Source organism: Peromyscus eremicus, chromosome 1, assembly GCF_949786415.1.
Source record: "Peromyscus eremicus chromosome 1, PerEre_H2_v1, whole genome shotgun sequence".
In the NCBI taxonomy this organism is placed as follows: Eukaryota; Metazoa; Chordata; class Mammalia; order Rodentia; family Cricetidae; genus Peromyscus; species Peromyscus eremicus.
In genome coordinates, this window is record NC_081416.1 from 83,398,506 (window position 1) to 83,421,603 (window position 23,098).

The 23,098-nt window shown below is 48.0% G+C and overlaps 1 protein-coding gene across 1 annotated transcript in view; it reads right to left on the reverse strand.

Annotated features, from left to right (window-relative positions):
- The window catches only part of Iqck (IQ motif containing K), a 118,975-nt gene that overhangs the window by 80,208 nt on the left and 15,669 nt on the right, over nucleotides 1-23,098 (reverse strand). Inside the window, exons 3-4 of the mRNA XM_059268164.1 lie at nucleotides 20,269-20,398; nucleotides 18,984-19,081 (exon numbers count right to left, since the gene is read on the reverse strand). Coding sequence (XP_059124147.1) covers nucleotides 18,984-19,081; nucleotides 20,269-20,398 — 228 coding nt within the window. The remainder of the gene's footprint in view (nucleotides 1-18,983; nucleotides 19,082-20,268; nucleotides 20,399-23,098) is intronic.

Here is a 23,098-nt window from a genome sequence, read left to right on the forward strand (position 1 = left end):
GCCTCTACATCAGTTCCTGCCTCCTGGTTCCTGCCCTGACTTCCCTGGATAATGGACAAGTTGTTAAGTTTGTCCTTCCTCTCCAAATTGCTTTTGGTCATGGTGTTTTAATACAAAATAGAAACCCTAACTAAGACTAGGACCAAGTAATTTTTTTTTCAAGTTAGCTTTGTTATTTTATTGTTAATTTCTCTGTATAAGCCAAATACTGACACTAAATTTAAACACATTTTCTTACTGAATTCTCACACACACACATTCTTTTTCTTTCTTTCTTTCCTTTTTTTCCCCTTCGAAACAGGGTTTTTCCGTGTAGTTTTGGTGCCTGTCCTGGATTTCACTCTGTAGACCAGGCTGGCCTCGAACTCACAGAGATCCGCCTGGCTCTGCCTCCCGAGTGCTGGGATTAAAGGTGTGTGCCACCACTGCCCGGCTCACCTACACACTCTTGTATAAAGCAATTGGGATCACTTGTACTTTAAAGAGGAAGAAACTAAGGCTTAGAGTGATGAAGGTCACAACGCTTTCAGGTCTACCTCTCTCATAGCAGCTGGGGCTACAACAACATGAAAGGCCACAGCTAGACCGCGAGCACATTTGTAACCCAGCACTCGGAAGCACAGAGACAAGAAGAGCGTATCTTAGAGCAGCCTGGGTTGCAGACTCTGCCTAAATAAAATCCAACGGATCCCACTATCGCTCTCTTTTTCTCCAATGGCTTCCACTGTTCAGACAAGTGTTCAAGAGACGACTGAGTCTGAGGAGAGCAGCGGTCCCAAGGGGGAATCTGTTGTTTGGATAAACAGTCCTGCTGACAAACTACCTTCTAAATACTTATTTTGCATCCTAGATTGGTGCTGCTCTCAGCTGTAGCCAGAGAAACTTCTCTCTGTAGTGGGCAACAGTTGTTAGTGCGCTGAGTCTATGTAACTAAGCTCTCAGCTGTGGCTGCGTCATCTAGACCAAACTCCCACACCCAAGGATCAGGGAACATCGAGGAAAAAGGGGCAGAAAGGATGTAAGAGCCACAGATGGGGAGGAAAGCTGCGGAATGCTGGTTTCTGGACACGACATGCCTATTGTACTGACAGCAATGGTGACCTGCACAAGATCAAGCCAGTGTAAATCCCAGCATGGACGGGGACGGGCCCTGAGGCCCTGCTCCTGGAGGAGGGGTGACATGGAGTCAACAGCTGCTCAAAGAGGTCTCTCCTTTGGGGATCCAGCCACGGGTGGATTTCTCATGCTCCAGTCAATGGCCACACACCCATGAGCATGCGGGCAGCACTAAGTGTACTCAGGAGGTTATTAATAACACCAACACACACAAAAAAAGGATATAAGATAGAGTGATGTGGGGTGAGGCCCGAGGGGGTGTTGGAAGGAGGTAGTGTTGGGTGTTATGAACAAAATATATTGTAAAAAATATGAAACATTCAAAGAACAAATAAATATTTTTAAAGAAGGTTGGGATACTTTCAGGTTTTTGTTTTGTTTGTCATGTTTGATCATAAGCTGTAACTCTAGCCATCGGTCCCAAATCCCTGAAAGGTGTCTTCACAGTGCATTTCCAGCCACTGAACTTATCATTATTCCTAATTTTGCTACTGTTGCTAATTGTAATGTAAATATCTGATATGCAGGATATCTGATAATGGACCCCTGTGAAAGGGCCATCTGACCCCCAAAGGGGGTGTGACCCACAGGTTGAGAACCACTACTTTAAGTTTTACTCAGATATATCATTTTTTTAAAAAGGGACTGTAGATTGAGAATCCCTTTTTCCAAAATGCTTGGGACCAGAACTGTTTTGAGTTTCAGAATTGGGGATCTGTGAGTATCTTGGGATGCAGCCAAGCCTAAACATGAAATTAATTTATGTTCCCTACACACCTTATACATAAAACCTGAAAGTTATATTTGATATTTTAAAATAATTTTACATGTCAGTTTCATGGTATATGTCTTAGTCGGGGTTTCTATTGCTGTGGTGAAACACCATGACCAAAAGCAACTTCCGAAGGAAAGGGTTGATTTGGTTTATGCTTCCATATTGTAGTTCATCACTGAAGGAAGTCAGGACAGGAACTCAAACAGGTCAGAAACCTGGAGGCAGGAGCTGATGGAGAGGCCATGGAAGGGTGCTGCTTACTGGCTTGCTCCTCGTGACTTGCTGGGCCTGCTTTCTTATAGAACCCAGGACCACCAGCCCAGGGATGGCACCACCCACCATGGATTGGGCCCTCCCCCATTGATCACTAAATAAAGAAAATGCCCTACAGGCTTGCCTGATCTTATGGAGGCATTGTCTCAGTTGAGGCTCCCTCCTCTCAGATGACTTTAGCTTGTGTCAAGTTGACACAAAACTATCCTGCGCAGTATAGAACTTTCCCCTGTGGCATCGTGTCGGTGTTCAAAGTTTCAGAAATTAGAGCTGGGGGTGGAGCTTTGTTGTTACAGTGCTTGCTTGACATACAGGAGGCCTTGGGCTTGATGCCCAATGTTGTGGGAGTAGTGGCTCATGCCCATAATCTCAACACTCGGGAGGTGGAGCCAGGAGGAACAGACGTCTAAGGCCAACCTGTGCTCAGGACTCTAAGAAGAAAGGAGTCACACATTTTGGATTTTCACATTAGAGATGCTCTGCCTGGGGCTTTCGAGGGACATGGGTCCTTCCTCGTCTGTCTGTACTATCTAGAAAGTAGTGTGTAATGGCAAAAAAAATCAGTGGATTTTTTCTTAATGATATCTTAAGCAGGATGTCATCCACCACTCATTCAGACAAACCTACAGACAACAAGAAGAGCCATGAGGGAATAACACTCCTCTTACAGATTTTCTGCTTTCCAAACAGTTAATGTATGTTAAGTATGTTTGTTTTTTAAATTACTCTCCATTGTTTTATGTAGATGGATGCCTTTCTGTATGTATGTCTGTGCTTCACATGTGTCCCTGGTACCTGTGAGGGTGCTGCATCCCCTGATCTAGAGTTACAGACGGTTGTTGAATGAAATGAGAACTTGAGTGCTCCAAGGTATGGTTGGGAAGGATTTTATTGTAGATATGAGGAAGAGAACAGCAAGAGGATCTGAAGAATCCACACTGAACCAGGCCATGAGAGGAGGAAGGGAGAGTGAGAGAGGAGGAGAGAGTGAGAGAGGAGGAGAGAGACAGGAGGAGGAGGAGGAGAGAGACAGAGGGGAGGGGAGAGAGAGAGAAGAGAGGGCAGGTGGACCGAGAGAGGAGCCAAGCAAGTGCATGATCGAAATGTCGGGGGGGGGGGGTGGTTATACAGGACTGAGAGGTTGGGGGAAGGGAAGCAAGCCCCTGGGCTGGAGAGGTTTATGGTAGAAGGCTTGATGAGAAGAGGTGCCCCAGGTACTGAGTGAGCCTGGAGGTCTACATGCATTTTGGTATGCTAATAGGGACCACAGTTGGCCATTTGTCCCAGGTTTCTGACAAATAGGACCTGATAGTTGTAAGCCATGATGTGGGTGCTGGGAACAGAAGCCATGTCCTCTGGAAGAACAGCGAAAGCTCTTACTTTAAAATTATTTTTATTTAAGAAATTTTTTATTCATTTTATATACAAACCACAGATCCCCCTCTCATCCCTCCTCCTGCTCCCCCCAAGCCCTCTCCCCCCCAACCCAACCCCCCATCCCCTCCTCCAAAAGGGTAGGTGCTCCCATGGGGAGTCAGTGAAGCCTGGTACATTCAGTTGAGATAGGACCAAGCCCCTCCCCTCTGCATCAAGGCCGAGCAAGGCATCTCACCATAGGTAATGAGCTCCAGAAAGCCAGCTCATGCACCAGGGATAGATCCTGATCCTGTTGCCACGGTCCCTTCAAACAGACCAAGCTACACAATTGTCTCCTGTATGCAGAGGGCCTAGTCTGGTCCCGTGCACATTTCACAGCTATCAGTCTAAAGTTCATGAGTTCCTTTGAGCTTGGTTCAGTTGTTTCTGTAGGTTTCTCCATTATGTTCTTTTTTTTTTTTTGGTTTTTTGAGACAGGGTTTCTCTGTGTAGCTTTGCGCCTTTCCTGGAACTCACTTGGTAGCCCAGGCTGGCCTCGAACTCACAGAGATCCGCCTGGCTCTGCCTCCCGAGTGCTGGGATTAAAGGCGTGCGCCACCACCGCCCGGCCTCCATTATGTTCTTGATCCTCCTTGCTCATGTAATCCCTCTTCCCTCTCTTCTACTGGACTCTCAGAGCTTGGCCTAGTGCTTGGCTGTGGATCTCTGCATCTGCTTCCATCGATTACTGGATGAAGGCTCTGTGATGACAGTTAGGGTAGTCACCAATCTGACTACAGGAGAAGGCCAGTTCAGGCACCCTCTCCTCTATTGCTAGTAGTCTAAGCTGAGGTCATCCTTGTGGATTCCTGAAAATTTCCCTAGCACCAGGTTTCTCCCTAACCCCACAATGTCTCCCTCTATCAAGATATCTCTTTCATTGCTCTCCCACTCCGTCCCTCCCCCAGCTCCACCATCCCGTTCCCTCATGTTCTTATCCTCCATGCCCTACCCTCTATTGCTCCCTACCCCCTCCCCAGTTTACTCATGGAGATCTCATCTATTTCCCCTTCCCAGCACGATCCATGCGTCACTCTTAAGGTCTTACTTGTTTTCCTAGCTTCTCTGGAGCTGCAGGTTGTAGTCTGATTATCCTTTGCTTTATATCTAGTATCCACTTATGAGTGAGTACATACCATGTTTGTCTTTCTGAGTCTGGGTTACTTCACTCAGGATGATATTTTCTAGTTTCATTCATTTGCCTGCAAATTTCATGATATCATTGTTTATTTACAGCTGAGTAATACTCCATTGTTTATATGTACCATATTTTCTTTATCCATTCTTCGATTGAGGGGCATCTAGGTTGTTTCCAGGTTCTGGCTACTAGGAATAATGCAGCCAAAGCTCTTAATCACTGAGCCATCTCTCCAACTCCTGAGCATTTTCTTTTCAAACATTTGTTTTGTGAGGAAGTGGTGTGTGTGTGTGTGTGTGTGTGTGTGTGTGTGTGTGTGTGTGTGTGTTAGCTGAATAAAGACACACAAATGAACAAATCAACACAGGCAAGATTGGAAGAACCTCCCAGTCAAGTCTAGCCCCGACTGCTGCTGACTCAGAATAAATGATGAGCTAAATAAACAGCCATAATTTTAAGCCACTATTGGAAGCTATTTTTGTGGTCGAAAGTTAACTGATGCTGTTTGTGTTTAACAACTGAAACACAATTTTGTGATGCAGTGATGATATCCCCCATCTGGCAGTTGATCAAGACTGCTACCTCAGCCCTCTGGCAGAAAGCCATGCCCCTGCAGACAAAGCTCCAAGCCAGAGGGGGAGAGTCATACCACGAAGCCACTGCCCTTCATTTGTAAGAGAACCCTGGGGTCACCCTTGGGACAGGGCCGTTGGACTTTGTCTTTAAAGCCTTGTTCTCAAAGCTGGACTTTGATTTTTAGAAACAAAGACAACTTCCAGCCAAGTCTGGGGAATGAAGTGATCAATGCTCCTTTGTTAAGACAGAACAAGAAAAGGAACACGGCTATAAAGTTATAATAAGATTTTTCTTGTATGGCTCACAAACTGGGTCTGACAGCAGTTTGAAGAGTTGTCATGGGAACTGTTTTTTTCTTTGAAAAATTAAAACCATTAAAAAATTTTAAATTTCGTATATAGAAATTATACATATTTATAGGTTATCTTGCAGTGCTTTGGTATCTATCTGTTCGTATGCAGTGCACAATGTCAAATTAAGTTAAACATATCTCTCTGCTCACATGGCTCACTTCCTTACATTGCATAATGGGACATATTTCTTGCACCGATGGCCTCGTTACCTTGATGAATGTTGGCTCTGGAGCCAGAACCCCAGGTTTTGACTCTGTCTCATCCTCTTACAAGTCTCATGAATTGTGCATCTCTCTGGACCTCAGTTTCTTCAGGCACAAAGTCGGAAGACAAAGCCATCCAGTCTCAGCAATACACTGATGATAGTGCAAGGCTGGGGTGGGCTCATTGGGAGAGAGTTTGCCCCCTGTGCAGGAAGCCCTGAGCTTGATCCCCAGCACCACATAAAACGGTGCATAGTGGTAATCTCAGAACTATGGAGGTGGAGACAGGAGGATTAGAAGCTCAAGGATATCCTTGGCTACATACCCAGTTCCAGGCTAACCTGGGCTACATGAAACCCAACCTCAAAACACCACTATTACCAAAACAAGATAGCAATATAAAGCAGTGTAATGGTTTGAATGATATGTCCCTCATATCTCCAGCATATGAACGCTTGGTCCCCGGTTTGAGGAGGCCTAGGGGGTGTGGCCTTATGTGAGGGTGTGTCACTGGGGGGCTGGTTTTAAAAGCTTAAAGACTTGGTACCAAGTTGAGTTGGCTCTTTCTGTTTCCTGCTTGTAGTCTGAGATGTAAGCTCTCTGCTTCCAGCTTCAGCTGCCATGTCTGCTACCTGCTATTCCCACCATTATGGATTCTAACCCTCTGAAACTATAAGCCCAAAATAAACTCTTTCTTCTATAAGGTGCCTTGACCAGGGTATTTTATCACAGCAACAGCAAAGTAACTAATATAGTCAGCCCCTGGCATACAGAAAGCACTCACAGTGAGTTTAGCATCAAAAACAAGCACTTGTGGGTAGCTGGCCTCCTGACACTGACTCAGATGGCAGCTGACAGATCATCACAACACAGCCCCTACTTTGAGTCATTATTCATTTAGGTACAAAGACCCCAAGTATAAATTTGGACTTGGTGCATGGGACCCACTTGATTGTTATGACTATTTTTGGCTTGTGGGGAGTTTCTCATCTTTCTAGATGAGGAAGGTCCATTTCCACCATCATCTGCTTAGGAAGTCGTCACCTGGAGTGAGTTGCTGAGGTTCAGCAGCAGCAGCAGCAGAACTGATCCGCATCTTGGCTCAGCCAAGGCCTGGCTCTGACCTTGTAAATGCAAATAAGATATTCCTTTTTCCCAGACTACAGTTTTCACACTTTCAACTAAGGACACCAGCTACACCACCAGGCTATTCTCCAGAACCAAGGGAGGAATCTTACACACAAACACCGAGGAGGGCTGACCCTGAGGAAAGGCGGGTACTCATGCTTGAATGTTCTCGAACAAAAGGTAATTCCATGCCGCACTCTAGCATCCCTGTTCCCACCACAGTCACTGTTGAAATCCTAGCCCCTGAGACCATGGCATCAAGAGGCGAGGCCTTCCGAAAGTGATTAGGACATATGAGCAGAGCCTGTGAGGGGAACAGAAACAGGCGTCTAGAAGCTGCTTTTCCTAAACATCATCGTCTCCTCACTTCAAAGACAGGATGTAAGCCTAACATCTCTGCCTTCATTCTGTGTCTGTCTGTCTCCTTTACTTTGGCTGAAGGCACAGAGACAAATCACTGTCCCTAATCTTTCCTCTGGTCACTGAGGATTCCTTTCCTAACAGCAATTATCCACGATGATGAGGTCACACCGAGAAGCAGAAGTGATGGAGGCCTGGGGGTAAGATGGATCCCTATCTAGAACCGAAATGGAGCTAAGCTCAACCAGAGCCCACCTTAACCAGGCCTACTTAACTGTGCATGCCCCTTGTCCTCTGCCCCAGTTCTTTCTCTACTTTAGCTTAAAAGCTCATGTCAGTATCCCAGAGACAGACTGGATCCCTGTACCTCTTTGAACTGCTTCTCTTCCCAGTGTGGCCATACTGAATAAATCCCCTGTCTCTGCTCTTTATAATAGCTGTCTATTCAGTTGGCACAGGTTGCTGAGCCTAGCTATGTGGGAAGGGGGCTGAGAGAGCCCAGGCTTTTGGTTCTAGAAACTCTAGTTATGGGATTAACAGCCTCATAAAAAGAGGCCCCATGCTAGGACAGCATATGAGAAAGACTGGAGGTACCATCGGATGGGCTTGTAGTGCTTGCCTATAAACCTAGCATATGGAGAGCTGAGGTGAGAGTGTAGTAGTTCAAGGCCATCCTCAACTACACATTGAGTTAGAGGCCAACTTAAGCAACAAGAGATCATGTTTTAAAAAAATAAAGGGTGTGTGTGTTAGGGGAGGGGGTTGTACTATCAATGAACTGGAAAGTAGGCCCTCCCTGAAGTAGGATCAAAAGAGAGGACAAGGTTGGATATAATGGCACGTCCCTTTAATCTCTGCACTTGGGAGGCAGAGGCAGGCAGATCTCTGAGTTCAGAATTATCGTGGTCTACATCGAGTTCCAGAACATCCAGGGCTACATAGGAAGACTATCTCACGAAAGAGGAGGGGGGGGAGAGGGTGAGGGTGAGGGTGAGGGGAGGGGAGAGGAGGGGGGGAGGAGAAGGCCTTGTCACCATGGGAAGGGAAAGAAATCCTGAAGCCCTTCATCCCTGCTGTCTGAGAACAAGATACTTATGCAAATAATGTTACAAACCTGTGGCTGTACCAAAATAACAACTGATAACCACCTTGAAGAAGGAAAGATTTATTGTCTCATAAGCTTACGGGTTTCAGCCCATGCACTGTGGCAAAATATGGCAAAAGCTGGCACAAAAGGACTGTTTGTCTCATGACAGCTGGGAGCAAAGAGTGAGGAAGGTCACACCCAGTGGCCTAACTTCCTTCTATTTGTATCACACACACCCTCCCCTCCCCTGACACACACACACACACACACACACACCCTCCCCTCCCCTGACACACAGACACACACACACACACACCCTCCCCCACCCCTGACACACACACACACACACCCTCCCTCCCGTGACACACACACACACACATCACACACACCTTCCCTCCCCTGACACACACACACATACACACCCTCCCCTGACACACACACACACACACACATCACACACACCCTCCCTCCCCTGACACACACACACATACACACCCTCCCCTCACACACACACACACACACCCTCCCTCCCGTGACACACACACACATACACACACACACACCCTCCCTCCCGTGACACACACACACATACACACACACACACACACCCTCCCCTCACACACACACACACACACACACACACACACACACACACACACACCCTCCCCTGACACACACACAAACACACACCCTCCCCTGACACCAAACGTTCCACCACTTCTCAGTACTGTCACAGGGTGGAACTTAAGCGCCAAACCCTAACAACCTTCATCCTTTACCTCCATCAAGAAACAGTAAATCCAAGCATTTACAGGTCCAGTTCAGAAAGTACCACTTACAGGACCTGGGAGAAGCGTCAGTTAGTACCTAAGTCACTTGGGACACAAGCATGAAGATCCGAGTTGGAGTCAGAAGGAACTGTGTCTGTAGCTCTAGTGCTGCCCCCACCACCCCTGCTCCCACCCCCGCCCCCACCGTGAGGCCAGAGACAGAAACACAAGAATTTCCCCAGGAGCCTGCCAGCTAGGTATCTTGGCTTATACAGTGGCAGACAAGAGACCTTGTCTCCAGAAGGTAGAAAATGAGAGTGACACCTAAGGTTGTCTGCTGACCTCTATGGATGTGCTATGGCACGCATGTGTCTGCACCCACAAACACAAACACACAGATTCTTCATACACATAAACACACACAAAGATTTCTAAAAAGAAGAAATTCTCTCTTGTAATAGTTACAGGAGATTAACAAATGACTACCAGCCTCCACAACATGCTTCTGTCACTTAATTGCAATCTTCAAAACAGGCCTTGACTTTGAAAGAACAATGTTCATCCACTTATCTATCCAGCCATCCAGCCATCCACCCATCCATCCATCCACCCAGCCAGCCACCCACCCACCCAATAAACATTTTGCTACTTTGGAGCTACTATGTAGCAAAACGGAAAATAAGTAAATCAAGCATAAATAGCCATAAGCCAGCATTTTAAGAGCAAACTAGAAGTCAGCAATTATTCTTGAGCCATATCAAGATAAAATGTCAAGGGTTCCAGGAAGCCATGAATAACTCCACTGTTTAAGAGCCATTTGGATGCGAGCTTGGTGGCTGGTGACAGATAGAAAAGACTCAGCTGTGCGAGCTTTGTTTGCTGGCTGCTCGGTGCTCAGCTGAAGCATCTATGCCCAGGGACAGGTCGAGAGGAACAGCTGGGTGGGAAAAGGGCGAACCAGAATAGCAGACGTTCCACTCAGAGGTGGTAAGTGTGGGGGCAGAAATAACTGCATTTTTAAACCCTCGAAAATAGTCCAAGCAAAGGTCACACAACCAGCGTGGGAGAAATGGGGAGAGTCGTATTTAATTAAGAAATCCTAAGTCAGGAACGGGAAAAAGTGAACGTCAGTTCACCTGCCTTGGATATGTGTAGCATTCAAAGACCTGAGCATCCTGGGAGAAAGGCACGAAACGAACATTCCTTGGCACCCATGAGAATTACTAAATAAATATTTGCATACTTCCTCCCAGTGACAGGAGATGCTCTGTTATCTCTTCAATAGTTGAGGAAATTAAAGCTCCTTCTTAAAGACTTATTTTTGTTTATGTGTATGTGTGTGTCTGCCTGTGTATGTCACATGTGTGCAGAAGCCAGAAGAGGCCAAGAGAAGGTGTCAGATGCCCTGGAGCTGGAGTTACAGGCAGTTGTGAGCTACATGACTTGGGAGCTGGGGACTGAACTCAGGTCCTCTGCAAGAACAGCAAGTGCTCTTAACTGCTGTACCACCCCTCCGTCCCCCAAACTCAGATTATTTAAGGCCATACTGCAAATACATGGTCAAATGGGATTCTGGGCTTGCCTTTGCCACTGTTCAGTTCTTGCAGATGAAAACTCTTAACAACCCCCATTTTCCCTCACCTGTCATTTTGACATGGACACGTTACTGCTGTATCTCAGTCCTGTGCAACAGCCAATGGCTGACTGCTTGTTTTGTTTCTGTCTTGAGATAGTTATATAGCCCAGGCTGATTCAGAACTCTCAGCATCAATGCCACCCCCACACACACCCCCACACCCCCAGCCTCCTAGTGTGAGTCGCTGGCACTGACATCTGACGTTTAGACTGTTTTCATTTACTCAGCCACAGCTCATCTGCTAGATGTCAAAGATGAAACACAAGTCGGCACAAGCCTGCTCATTAATCTCTAATATACACAGAAATACCTTGGATTCTTTGAAAGCAGCTCATCATTGCCTGGGGCTGGAAACCGTTTTTTGGTCCCTTTGTTTCAAGATTATTTATGAAACACTAGATATGCAACCTTCAATGTGAAATCTTAATTGCGGCCCTTTTAGATGATTTCATACCCTCTGAAGAGTGTGAATTAGAAGAAGAACAGCAGAGTGAATGAAAGGGCACGCTGTGAACGCAGCTGCCCTAGGTCCCAAAAGGAACCCAGCATCAGTTCCCACGTTCACTGCTCCTCTCCAGTCAATCTTGTGAGAAAAATCAGACACACGGGTGAGAGGTAAGAACAACCTCTCCATTACCCTTCACCCACCACAGTGTTTACGATTGTCTGTGGCTTTCAGGACAGGGCCAGGTCCTAAGAGGGGAGACACTCTGTGTTCACAGTACCTGGGCCCCAGCACCACCTGATTTTATTCACGTGCAGATAACCTTGGGTCTGTGCACTTGTGTGTGCATCTATGTGTGGTATATGCTAGGCTTTGAATCTTATGCACTGAGCCATGTCGCCGGCCCCCCTAGACATTCTGTATGACTTTGCAAAGACTCCATTGTGATCCTTCCACTGTTTCATCAGGTCCTATCCTGTGTCCAATTTAATAAAAGGCTGAAGCACACTGAATCTACTCTGTCCAGCAGCAACATAAGAGAAAGGGCAGGACTGTGAGATGGTCTAATGGGTAAAACACTTTCTGCACAAGCATGAGAACCTAAGTTCAGATCCCCAGGACCCACATAAAAGCTGGACACGTCATGTGTGTAACCCTCCTCACTGGAGGCTCACTGGTCAGCCCGTCTAGCTCAGAGGAAAAGTTCCAAGGTCACCAAGAGAAACTGTCTCAAAAAATAAGGTAGGGGCAACCACGGAGGATATCTGAAGTAGTCCTCTGAATGTGCCCCCCACCTGTGTGCGTGCTTACACACACACACACACACACACACACACACACACACACACACACACACACACACGAGGAAGGCAGGGGACTGAGAGGTCATCTGGATTTTCACTCAGTGACAGGAACTGAAGTGACGGGACAAGTCCCAGGAACAATGCTGGCCCAGAGTGGGCTCCTCTCCAGACACTGCAGCCTCATTCATTCCCACTCCGCCCAGCTGCACCTGGCATCTGTATAAATCCACAGAGAGAGGGGAGGGTGGATCCTAAAAGAGAACACAGAGGTGAGTGGAAGCCATTGAGCCCGTGGGCAGGAAGTGAGAATCTGAAGCAGCTCTGTCTTCATAACCTGAGGCCAGCAGCCATCTGTTTCCCAGCAGACAGCGGTAGGGGAAAGTGGCGGCATTTCCAGGGTCTGTGCCGAGCACCACCTTTGATTCTGTCTATGAGGAGAGACAACAGCCCAGACGGGATCACCTAAGGTGTCCTCTGTCACTCGCTGGCTGGGTGATCCCATGTAAAAATGAATTTCCCTGAGCTTTTCAGACCTTCCTCCAAGAGAGGGTCTAGTCTAGAAAGTTCTTCTCAGGGTGGAACGGCTGACGAGTGGCAAGCACGTGGTCGGTGCTGAAGGGCCGCAAACAACGAATGGACGTGAAGACAGCTTCTCTCACTCTCCTGGATGTTCCCCTGTCCCTTCTAATCTTATCCGTGTCTGAGGTGCATGTGTGTGTGTCTGCATGTGTGTGTGCGTGTGTGTCTGTGTGTCTGCGTGTGTGTCTGTGTGTCTGCGTGTGTGTGTGTGTGTCTGTGTGTATCTGTGTGTGTGTCTGTGTGTGTGTATCTGTGTGTGTGTATCTGTGTGTGTGTCTGAGTGTGTGTGTCTGCGCGTGTCTATGTCTGTGTGTGTGTATCTGTGTGTGTGTATCTGTGTGTGTGTCTGTGTGTATCTGTGTGTGTGTCTGCGTGTGTGTGTGTGTGTGTATGTCTGTGTGAATCTGTGTGTGTCTGTGTGTATATCTGTGTGTGTATCTGTGTGTGTGTCTGCGTGTGTGTGTCTGTGTCTGTGTGTGTGTGTGTCTGTGTGTGTGTATCTGTGTGTGTGTCTGTGTGTATCTGTGTGTGTGTCTGCATGTGTGTGTGTGTGTGTGTGTATGTCTGTGTGAATCTGTGTGTGTGTGTCTGTGTGTATCTGTGTGTGTATCTGTGTGTGTATCTCTGTGTGTGTCTGTGTGTATCTGTGTGTGTGTCTGTGTGTGTGTGTGTGTGTGTGTATGTCTGTGTGAATCTGTGTGTGTGTGTCTGTGTGTATCTCTGTGTGTGTGTCTGCATGTGTGTGTGTCTGTGTGTATCTGTGTGTGTGTCTGTGTGTGTGTGTATCTCTGTGTGTGTCTGCGTGTGTGTGTGTGTGTGTGTGTGTGTCTGTGTGTCTGTGTATGTGTGTGTCTGTGTGTGTGTATCTGTGTGTGTATCTGTGTGTGTGTCTGTGTGTGTGTCTGTGTGTGTGTCTGCATGTGTGTGTATCTGTGTGTGTGTATCTGTGTGTGTGTCTGTGTGTGTGTCTGCGTGTGTGTGTGTGTGTGTGTGTCTGCGTGTGTGTGTGTGTGTGTGTGTGTGTATGTATCTGTGTGTGTGTATCTGTGTGTGTGTCTGTGTGTGTGTGTCTGTGTGTGTGTCTGTGTGTATCTGTGTGTGTCTGTGTATGTTTGTATCTGTGTGTGTGTGTGTGTGTGTTTGTGTGTGCATAGAGGCTGGAGGACAGCTTCGGGAGTCACTCTTCCCCCCAGGTGCCTTCCCTTGTTTTGAGATAGGATCTCTCTCTGGGAGGGCCATGGGGCTTACTATTTGGCTAGGCTGGCAAGACTATTCCAGGGATCACCCTGTCTCTGCCTCCCCAGCACTGGGAATCACAAGCAAATGCCACCACACCTGAATTTACATAGGTGCTGGGGAGGGAACTCAGGTCCTCATGCTCACACAGCAAACATTTTATTGGCTGAGCTACTTCCTCAGCCGGCCCCTCTATTTTCTTTTGTCTTTTTTGGGGCCTGTCCTGGAGCTCGCTCTGTAGACCAGGCTGGCCTCGAACTCACAGAGATCCTCCTGGCTCTGCCTCCTGAATGCTGGGATTAAAGGCATGCACCACTACTGCCTTGGCCCCTCTATTTTCAACGGTTACTCCAACAGCAAGGAAAACAGAGGAGAGAGAGTCTCCTCTACTATAATCATACTAATACTATGATTACTGCTGCTATCATCTCTCTGGCCTTTCTGACTGACAGTCCACATCAGCAAAGCTGCATGTTAATGAAAACATCGTGTTCATTGTGGCCCGGGTGGGTGTGGAGCAGCAGGACAGAGGAGAGCAGCAGGACAGAGGAGAGCAGCAGGGTAGAGGAGAGCAGCGGGACAGAGGAGAGCAGCGGGACAGAGGAGAGCAGTGGGGTAGTGGAGAGCAGCAGGGTAGAGGAGAGCAGCAGGACAGAGGAGAGCAGCGGGACAGAGGAGAGTAGCTGGACAGAGGAGAGCATTGAAGCGCCTCAGTTGGAATGCACCAGGCCCACGTGGCAAACTAACCATTTCCTACAGAGCAATGTGAAGACCAGTCAGGCTTTATGTGGGTGGGTGAGATGACGCCCCATCCTCCTCCATGCCCCAGGACCACAGCTGACCTGCACTGTCATGGAGGAGGCCCAGTGCTGGGCCAGGCTTCACTGAGCAGCCGTGTGAGCTGGGGCCAGATCAAAACTGCTCAGGATCTAGCAGGTGCTTGATGAAGACAGAGAAGCTTCTAGAGGTCAATGATGTATTGCTTGACTGGTATGAATGAGACCCTCTTTCCCTTTTCCCGTGAAGTTATCAATAAAATAAACCTGCCTCAGAAAATCACAGTGGAGTGTGTTCTCCCACGCGGTCCCTCCTGGGGCTAGGACCAAGTGCTGAGTCACACCAACAACCAGAAACAAGAGGGAGGTGACACGGGAGAAGCACTTATTGCACAGGGGCACTAAGTTAATACAGAGTTAATATTTGTTGAGATCTCTGCAAGTTTCTGGACTGCCCTGAACAATGCAGGGGGCCTTGTCTCACCACGATAAGCATCCCTCGGGCAGCACGTGACTGTCCTCCAGTCACGTGCACGGAAACTGCTGACTCAGAAGATGAAAGCCACCAGCTTTAGAAAGTTAACTCGGGGTCTATGAGAGGATCAGTCTCAAGCAGACATCATGCTTTTTCCCCTTCGGTGCTCGAGGTTTGAACCCTGGACCTTGTACATGCTAGAGAAGAGCTACACTGCTCATCTACACCCTCGGCCCCTTTTGAAATTTCATTTTTGAGACGTCGTCATCCCAAGTTGCCAAGGTCAGTCTTCAACTTGTCCTAAGCAGCTGAGACCGGAGGAGTGTGGTACGACACCTGCCTGAGTTAGACTTCAAAATGATCCCACTTTTACTCCCGAGTTTTGCTCCTCACCGAGCCTTGGTTTACTGACTCTAATACTGTTATGGAAGCAGGCTCTGCCCCTGGCTGGCCCCTGAGCTTTCTCCTGCTACTGACTAAAACTCAGGAACAGATGTCTTGCTCCCTCGCCTGTCCAGAACTTCTCTCTAGGGAATAAATTCAACAGAATGGCCTTCCAAAAAGAAGATGGGTGTTGGCCAAGGACATAGTAACAACCGTGCATCTTTGATGTCCAACTGTGTACACTCACTGGGGACCAACTCTGTGTCTACCATGTGCTAGGGGCTCAGTAGAATTGTACTAGGCATTGAGAAGTATAAAACTAAGATAGGACTTCTGTCCTCAGAATACTTAAAATAGTTGGGAAGTCAGGCATGTATAAAATTAAATATATGTGGGTTAAGAATGTCTTAATTGAGGCTGTCTGAATTTACCATAAAATGAGGAGCAGATGAGTGCTCTGAAATCTGAGAGCTGGGATCAGTTGCCTGTCCTTTGGGCCTCCAGGGAGCTGGGAGCCCGGGAGAGGTGTCCCACAGCTGAGTCTGGGAAGCAAGTAGCACTTAACTATGCAGAGGAGAGGAGCCTAAGGAGTTATTTCCAAAACAAGGAGGAGCAATGCCCAGAGCCCAAATACACAGAGGCCCTGGAGTGGTGAGGCTGGTACAGGGGCATCTGTTTAGCTGGGGGTACCTGGGAAGGAGAGCCAGAGAAGGAGAAAGAGAAGGATCCAGGAGGCTTGGAGAGGGCCTTGAAAGCCAGGCTAGGGGCTTTGCCTTCATCATGTGGATTTGCCATTGTCACATGGCATGGTAGCCCAAGTGTTCAAGGTAGTCCCCGAGGTGGCGTTATTGGGAGAGCTGGATCTAATCCAAAGTCTGGGTCACTGGAGTGTGTCGCCAAAAGGGACTGGAGTTCCAGCCCCTTCTCTCTCTGTTCTCTAGCTTGTGATGTGAGTGGGCTCACTCTGCCATCTGCTGCCACCATGGTGTGGCTTCCTGGCACAAAGCAATAGGAACTTGGTCATGGGGAACCTCCAACACTGTGAGCCAAAAACAAACACTTTCTCTTTATTAGATGATTATCTCAGGGATTTTGTTACAATGACAGGAAGCTGACTAACATGGTGTGCTATGCCAATTCCTACCAGAAGGGCAGAGAATCCCACTCAGTTTGTAGAGTGAGCCCAGCATGCACAAAACCCGGCTTTGATCCCCGGCAATGCTTAAAATCAGACATGGTTATTGACACACATTTGTGGTTCTAGCTTTCAGGAGGCAAAGGCAAGAGGATCAGAAGTTCAAGGTAATCCTTGGCCACAGAGTAAGTCTGAGGCCAGCCTGGGCTACATGAGGCCCTGCCTCAAACAAAACAATGAAATGGAGGTCGGGGAAGTCCCACAAATAAGATCAATGTCTTCTCATTCATTTTTGCTTCAAGTAAAGACACAACTGTTGCAGGGAAGTCTACCAGAAGGAACATTATGTCATGTGGATCCAAGTGGTGAGTAACTGACGGAGCCACAGAATAAGAGGAAGTCACGGTAAAGAGGGAGGAGAGACATCAGGCCTCACTAAACGAAAGTCACCCATTTGTAAAGCACGTGGAAACTATCTCCACAGCACAGAAAAGTACCACTGCAGGAGGATCAGTTCGTCTCAGACAGTGACCCTTTGGGGTCAGAAGGCCAACCATGTGATGATGCCACTGATTGTGACTACATTTATAGACCCCAGGCTTTGTCTGTCAACTGCCTTCCACCATGGTTACTGCCTCCTGTCTCAGTGATCCTGGGACATACTGTGAAGCTCTGCATCCTTCCCTCTTCTCATCTACTGGACACAGGCAAGACCCACGCAAAGAATTTCTTGGGGATGATGTGAGCATTGACATAAGGGAAGCCAAAGCTCTTAGTGAAGCGCCTGGTGCAGAGCGAGTGCTGGACCAGCAGTCCGCGTCACTGCTCACTTACCCTCTTACAGTGCTGTAAACGGCTGTCCTCCCGCAGCACAGGGGCCATTACCATCTCCATGAGAGCAACTGGAGCTACCCACAGGAGATTCTCAAGGTCAGGCTTGTTGTTTCTTCACAGGAGGGGTAGGGAGGGTCATCAGACCCTCGCCTGAGATTCTAGATATTCCTTCTAATACCTCCCCCTGACCCAAGCTGCAGGTGCTAAAATATATAGAGTGTAGAGGGTTAACTGAAAAGGAGACACTATCCATACAGCTATGGGGAGGTTGCCTTCCATGTTGGGGTGACAGTTGGCAGTGATTCCACTGCCTTGGGGTCACCCACACACCTCTTAGTAACTCTTTACCCACACTCTAAGTAAGCCCAATAAACATCAGTTCGTCAAGTTAGACTTTGGTGAAATTGTTACATTGGTTGGTCATTGGTGCCCTATTTGGGGTAAGTACAGTAATTGTCCCACCCATAAAACAGAAGGGGGACATCCAAAAGTCTAGTTTGCAAAACCATGTGGGAAACAGCCCTCCAAATCATCCTGTGAGAGGCGGAGAAGAGGAGCCCCGAGAGTCTCTGTGCAGGCTGTGACAGGATCAGCGGATGGGCTTAAGTAACTTCAGCACAGTAATGAGTGTGTGCTGAGCACTGGTGCACACCACACCTCTCCCAGAGTAGTTAGCATGGAAGCTGGAGGCAGTGGCACAGTGTTTTGATACCAGCTGGGGAGTCGGGTAGAAGATCAGGAGTTCAAGATACGGGCTTTGAGGATAGCTTAGGGAACATGAGATCCTGTTTCAAAAAAAAAAAAATTCAAACCTAAACCAACCAATCAAAAAATGGAGAAAGGAGAGGCCAGAGGAGCAGGATCAATCCAGAGACAAGTAAGAAGCAAGCTTTAACTGTCACCTTGACACAACCTGGAGTCACTTCAGCTAAGTCTTAATGAGGAATTACCTAGACAGATTGGTCAGTGAGCGTGTCTGTGGAAGGCTGCCTCGACAGTTAATTGATGTAGGGAGACCCAGCCCACTGTGGGCAGCACCATTCCCTAAGCAGGGGCTCCTCAACAGCATGAGAGAGGAGAAAGCTAGCTGGGAGCAAGGGGACCTGCATGCAGTGATTTCTCTCTGCTGTGGGTGTGATACAAGCTGCTTCAAGTTCCCATACTGTGACTTCTCAGCTGTGAAGGACGGGAACCTGCTTGATACCAAACTGCCCAGGAGAAGGGTGGGCAGGAAGGCGAGGCGGCAGATAACCTCTCAGGGGCCCAGGTGGCCAGAGTTGGTAGTACATGTACATTTATGTAGTACTAGATGTTGTGGCTGGGTGGGAGGCGGGGTTTGGGGGGAGTGCCCCAAACTCAGGCTTCCCTTGCAAAGGGGTCATTTTTGAGAATAGCAACTCAATGGTACCAAGCTCATGGGCTGCCATCAGACTGAAATGAATGAACAAAAATTTAAAAATATGGACATCCCACCAAACCACTGACCTCAAAACACTTTTCTCTTTTTGCTTGGTGAAGCAGGTTGGCCATTCCAGGGAGCAGAACTGGAAAGATGAACATTTCCAGATAATCTCTGGGGGAACCTGAAACAAGAATATTCCCACTGAAAATCCCAAAAGACTAAATTCATCTGAAAAAGACATTTACTGCTTTACAGAGAGAGGGGGAGGGAGAGAGGAGGGAGAGACAGAGAAGGAGGAAGGGAGACAGGGAGGAAGGAAGGATGGAAATATATTCCATCTGGGCTGGAGCTGTAGTATCTCAGTTGGCCGAGTGCTTGCCTAGCACGCAGGAAACCCTGGCTTTGATCTCCAGCATCCAATAAACTGGATGTGGTGCTGCAGGCCTGTAGTCATAGCACTCAAGAAGTAGAGGCAGGAGGATCAAAAGTTACGGGCAAGCCTTGGCTATATAGTAAGTTCAAGGCAAGCCTTGGCTATATAGAAAGTTCCAGGCAAGCCTGGGAGACCGTCTGAAAAACAACAAAACAAGAAAAGTGCTGTCTGTTCAACAGCATCATCTTACTTGTCACTGTGCTTCAGGTCATGAGCCTCTGGACTCTGGCAAGGACATGGTCGGGGGCCTACCTGGGTCAAGTCCTCCACCCGCTTACGGCACCTAGGCAGTCATAGCACAGAGGCCAGTGTCCGCGGGAGCATGAGGTACCACAGGAACTGAGGCTAGAGAGAAGCTGGGATAGGCGAGTAGGACAGATGGGGCCTGAGAGCCACAGTAATGTTGGCAGTGCCTGGCCAGGGCCCAGAGCAGAAGGCACAAAACCAACAAGGAGAAAGAGCATAGGGAGGCCTCACGAGCTGCGGCTCAGAGGGACCAACAGGCTGGACAACAGGACACTTTCTTCTGCTCTGTGCATCTGTTTACCCTTCCTGTCCCTAGCTTAGTATTTAGGAGAGAATCACAGGGCTTGTTTCATTCTCTCTGCTACATGCTAACCTTGCAAAGGCATCAGTGACCCAACATTCCTCTTGTAAATAAGGACTATGGGGCTGGGGAGGTGCTTAGCTCAGGGCTCGAGGTCAACCCCCAGCACCAGTGTGAACAAAGCCAGGTGTGGTGGTGTGGGCTTGTAATCCCAGTGCTGGGGAGAGGGACTCCTGGGGCTCACTGGCCAGCCAGCTTAGCCCAAAAGATAAGACAAAACGAAGAACTACAAGGCAGATAGTGATGTATCTGAGCACCCCCACCCTACTGTGTGAATGTGAGTATTACACCCCAAACTTGAGAAGATAAGGCTAGCCCCCTTACTCACAGGTCTTGGGCTCCACCGTCTCTGTCTTCTTGGGAGGACAAGGCACAGGAGGCACCACTGGGAACGAGTGCACTGGAAAGTAGTGCTCCATGTTGAAGCCATGAGGAACCAGTTCCTCCAATGGAGTGACCTACAAGCAGCAGGGTAGGGCCGTGAGTTCCAGAACAGCTTCGAGAATTGGATTGTCTTTATTTTTTAATTTTAAAATTCAACTTATTTATGCGGGGGGGGGGGGTGTGCACACATGCCACAGCACACATGTGGAGGCCAGAGGACAATCTGTGGAAGTTGGTTCTCTCCTTCCACCCTTTGAGTACCAGGAACTGAACTCAGGTCATCAGGCTTGGCAGCAAACACCTTTACCCACTGAGCCGTCTTGCCAGCCCTCAGTTTTATCATCATCATCATCAACATCATCATCATCATCATCATCAGTTTTTTTGGCTTTTTCAAGACAGGGCTTCTCTGTGTAGCCTTGGCTGTCCTAGAACTCAATTTGTAGACCAGGGTGGTCTTGAACTCAGAGATCAGCCTGCTTCTGCCTCCCAAGTGCTGGGATTGAAGGCGTGTGTGCCACAATGCCTGATTTTCTTTTATAACCTTATAAGGGAGTGAACTTCTGTGTCAGATAGGTTGGGGGTCGTTCTGAAGAGAAGTGTTCACCCCCCTCCCCTCCTGGCATGCCACTTTTAAATGAGTAACGGGGTTGCAAGTTTAGCTCAGTGGTTGGGTACTTGCCTAGCAAGCACAAGGCCCTGGGTTCGGTCCTAAGTTCTGAGGGAAAAAAAAAGACAAAATTAAATGACAGTGAAGTTAGAATCCTTAGTGGGAAAAAGGGACAGGAAGACAGTCTGTGGCTGAGACATTGGCCAACACACCAAAAAAGGAGGAGGCTAGGGAGTGGTTACGGCTCTTGTCCTGCAAGTGTGAGAAGCAGAGTTCAGAATCCACGTAAATATCAGGTGAAATACTGACCCTGTTCCTGGCTACCCTGAAGAAGTCTTCCAGAGGTAACCACGCCCATGAGCACCTAGACAGAGCTTTTCTATTCATAGGGGAGATCCATCCAGAAAGCAAAGCCCTGTACACAGCTACAGGAAAGCAAGCACACCAGCTGTGACGGCTGTTTCCAGATGCCCAATGGAATACACTAGGACAGACTGAGACCACTGATAGAGCTATCCAGTGTGTCTGTGAAGGTGATCTGCAGATCAGAGACCAGGGCAGACTGAGACCACTGATAGAGCTATCCAGTGTGTCTGTGAAGGTGATCTGCAGATGAGAGCTAAGCTGGGGGCTGAGTTGGGGAAGATTCACCTTCAGTGGAGACAGGCACCATCCAAGGCAGGGGGCCGAGAAGTGGAAGGAAGTGAATTCTCTGTCTCCTAGAGCCACATGCCTTTATTTTGCACCTGGCTTACATGTTGGGACCCCTGATACAGTGTTTTGACTCTGGAACTTGCATCTGCAGCCCCTGGGTCTTGGACCTTTGCACTTGGACTGAGAAATACACATCAGCTTCCCCGAGTTGGAGGCCATCAGCCTCAGAGTTAGCAACACTGCTGGCTTTCAAGTTCTCCAGCTTGAAGACAGCCTGGTGAGACTGTGCAATGTGGTGGTTTGAAAGAAAATGGCCCCCAAAGGGAGTGGCACTATTAGGAGGTGTGGCTTTGTTGGAGGAAGTGTGTCACTGTGGGGGCAGGCTTTGAGGTCTCTTTTTCTCAAGCGTCCCTCAGTGTGACAGGCAGTCGACTTCCTGTTGCCTGCAAGATGTAGCACTCTCAGCTCCAGCACCACATCTGCCTGCACACTGCCATGCTCCCCTTCATGAGCACAATGGATTGGATCTCTGAAACTGCAAACGAGCCACCCTCGATTAAACGTTTTCTTTATAAGAGTTGCTGTGGTCATGGTGTCTCTTCACAGCAATAAAAACCCTGACTAAGACACGCAGCTTTAGTAATGTGTGTGAGACGATTCACTAATGAGCCTCCTGTCATCTACCTACCTATCTATGTCATCTATCAGCTACCTACAATCTATCTATCTATCTATCTATCTATCTATCTATCTATCTGCTGTGGATATCGCTGTATGTAAATAAACTCTGATTGGCCAATAGCCAGACAGGAAGTATAGGCGGGACTAACAGAGAAGAGAATTGAGGGAACAGGAAGGGAAGAGAGAGACGGGCTGGAGCCACCGCCAGGACAAGGAAGATGTAAGGTACCAGTAAGCCATGAGCCATGAGGCAAAGTAAAGATTAATAGAAATGGGCTAAATATAAGAATAAGAGCTAGACAATGACAGGCCTACGCTAATGGCCAAGCAGTTTAAATAATGTAAGAGTTTATGTGTTTATTTTATAAGTGGGCTCTGGGACTGGCGGGACTTGGCGGTGGGAGCCGGAGAGAATTTCTCCAGCAACATCTATCTATCTCCATCTACCCAATCTTCTCCTACTGGTTCTGATGCTCTATATAGCCCTAAGGTACTTGGCTATATAGAAAAATACTCTTAGGCTCCCATTTAAGATTGTACACAACTGGGACCTGGAGAGATGGCTCAGAAGTTAAGAGCACTGGTTGCTCTTCCAGAGGTCCTGAGTTCAATTCCCAGCAACCATCTACAATGAAATCCAGTGCCCTCTTCTGTCATGCAGGCATACATGCAGGCAGAACACAGTGTACATAGTAAATAAATAATTTTTTTTTAAAGGCTGTACACAACTAAAGCTCTCTACACAGATCAAGAGAACCAACAGGATAAAAACCAAAGATCAAGAATTATAGCCACAGCTGGGCTTGGTGGTAAACACCTGTAATCCTAC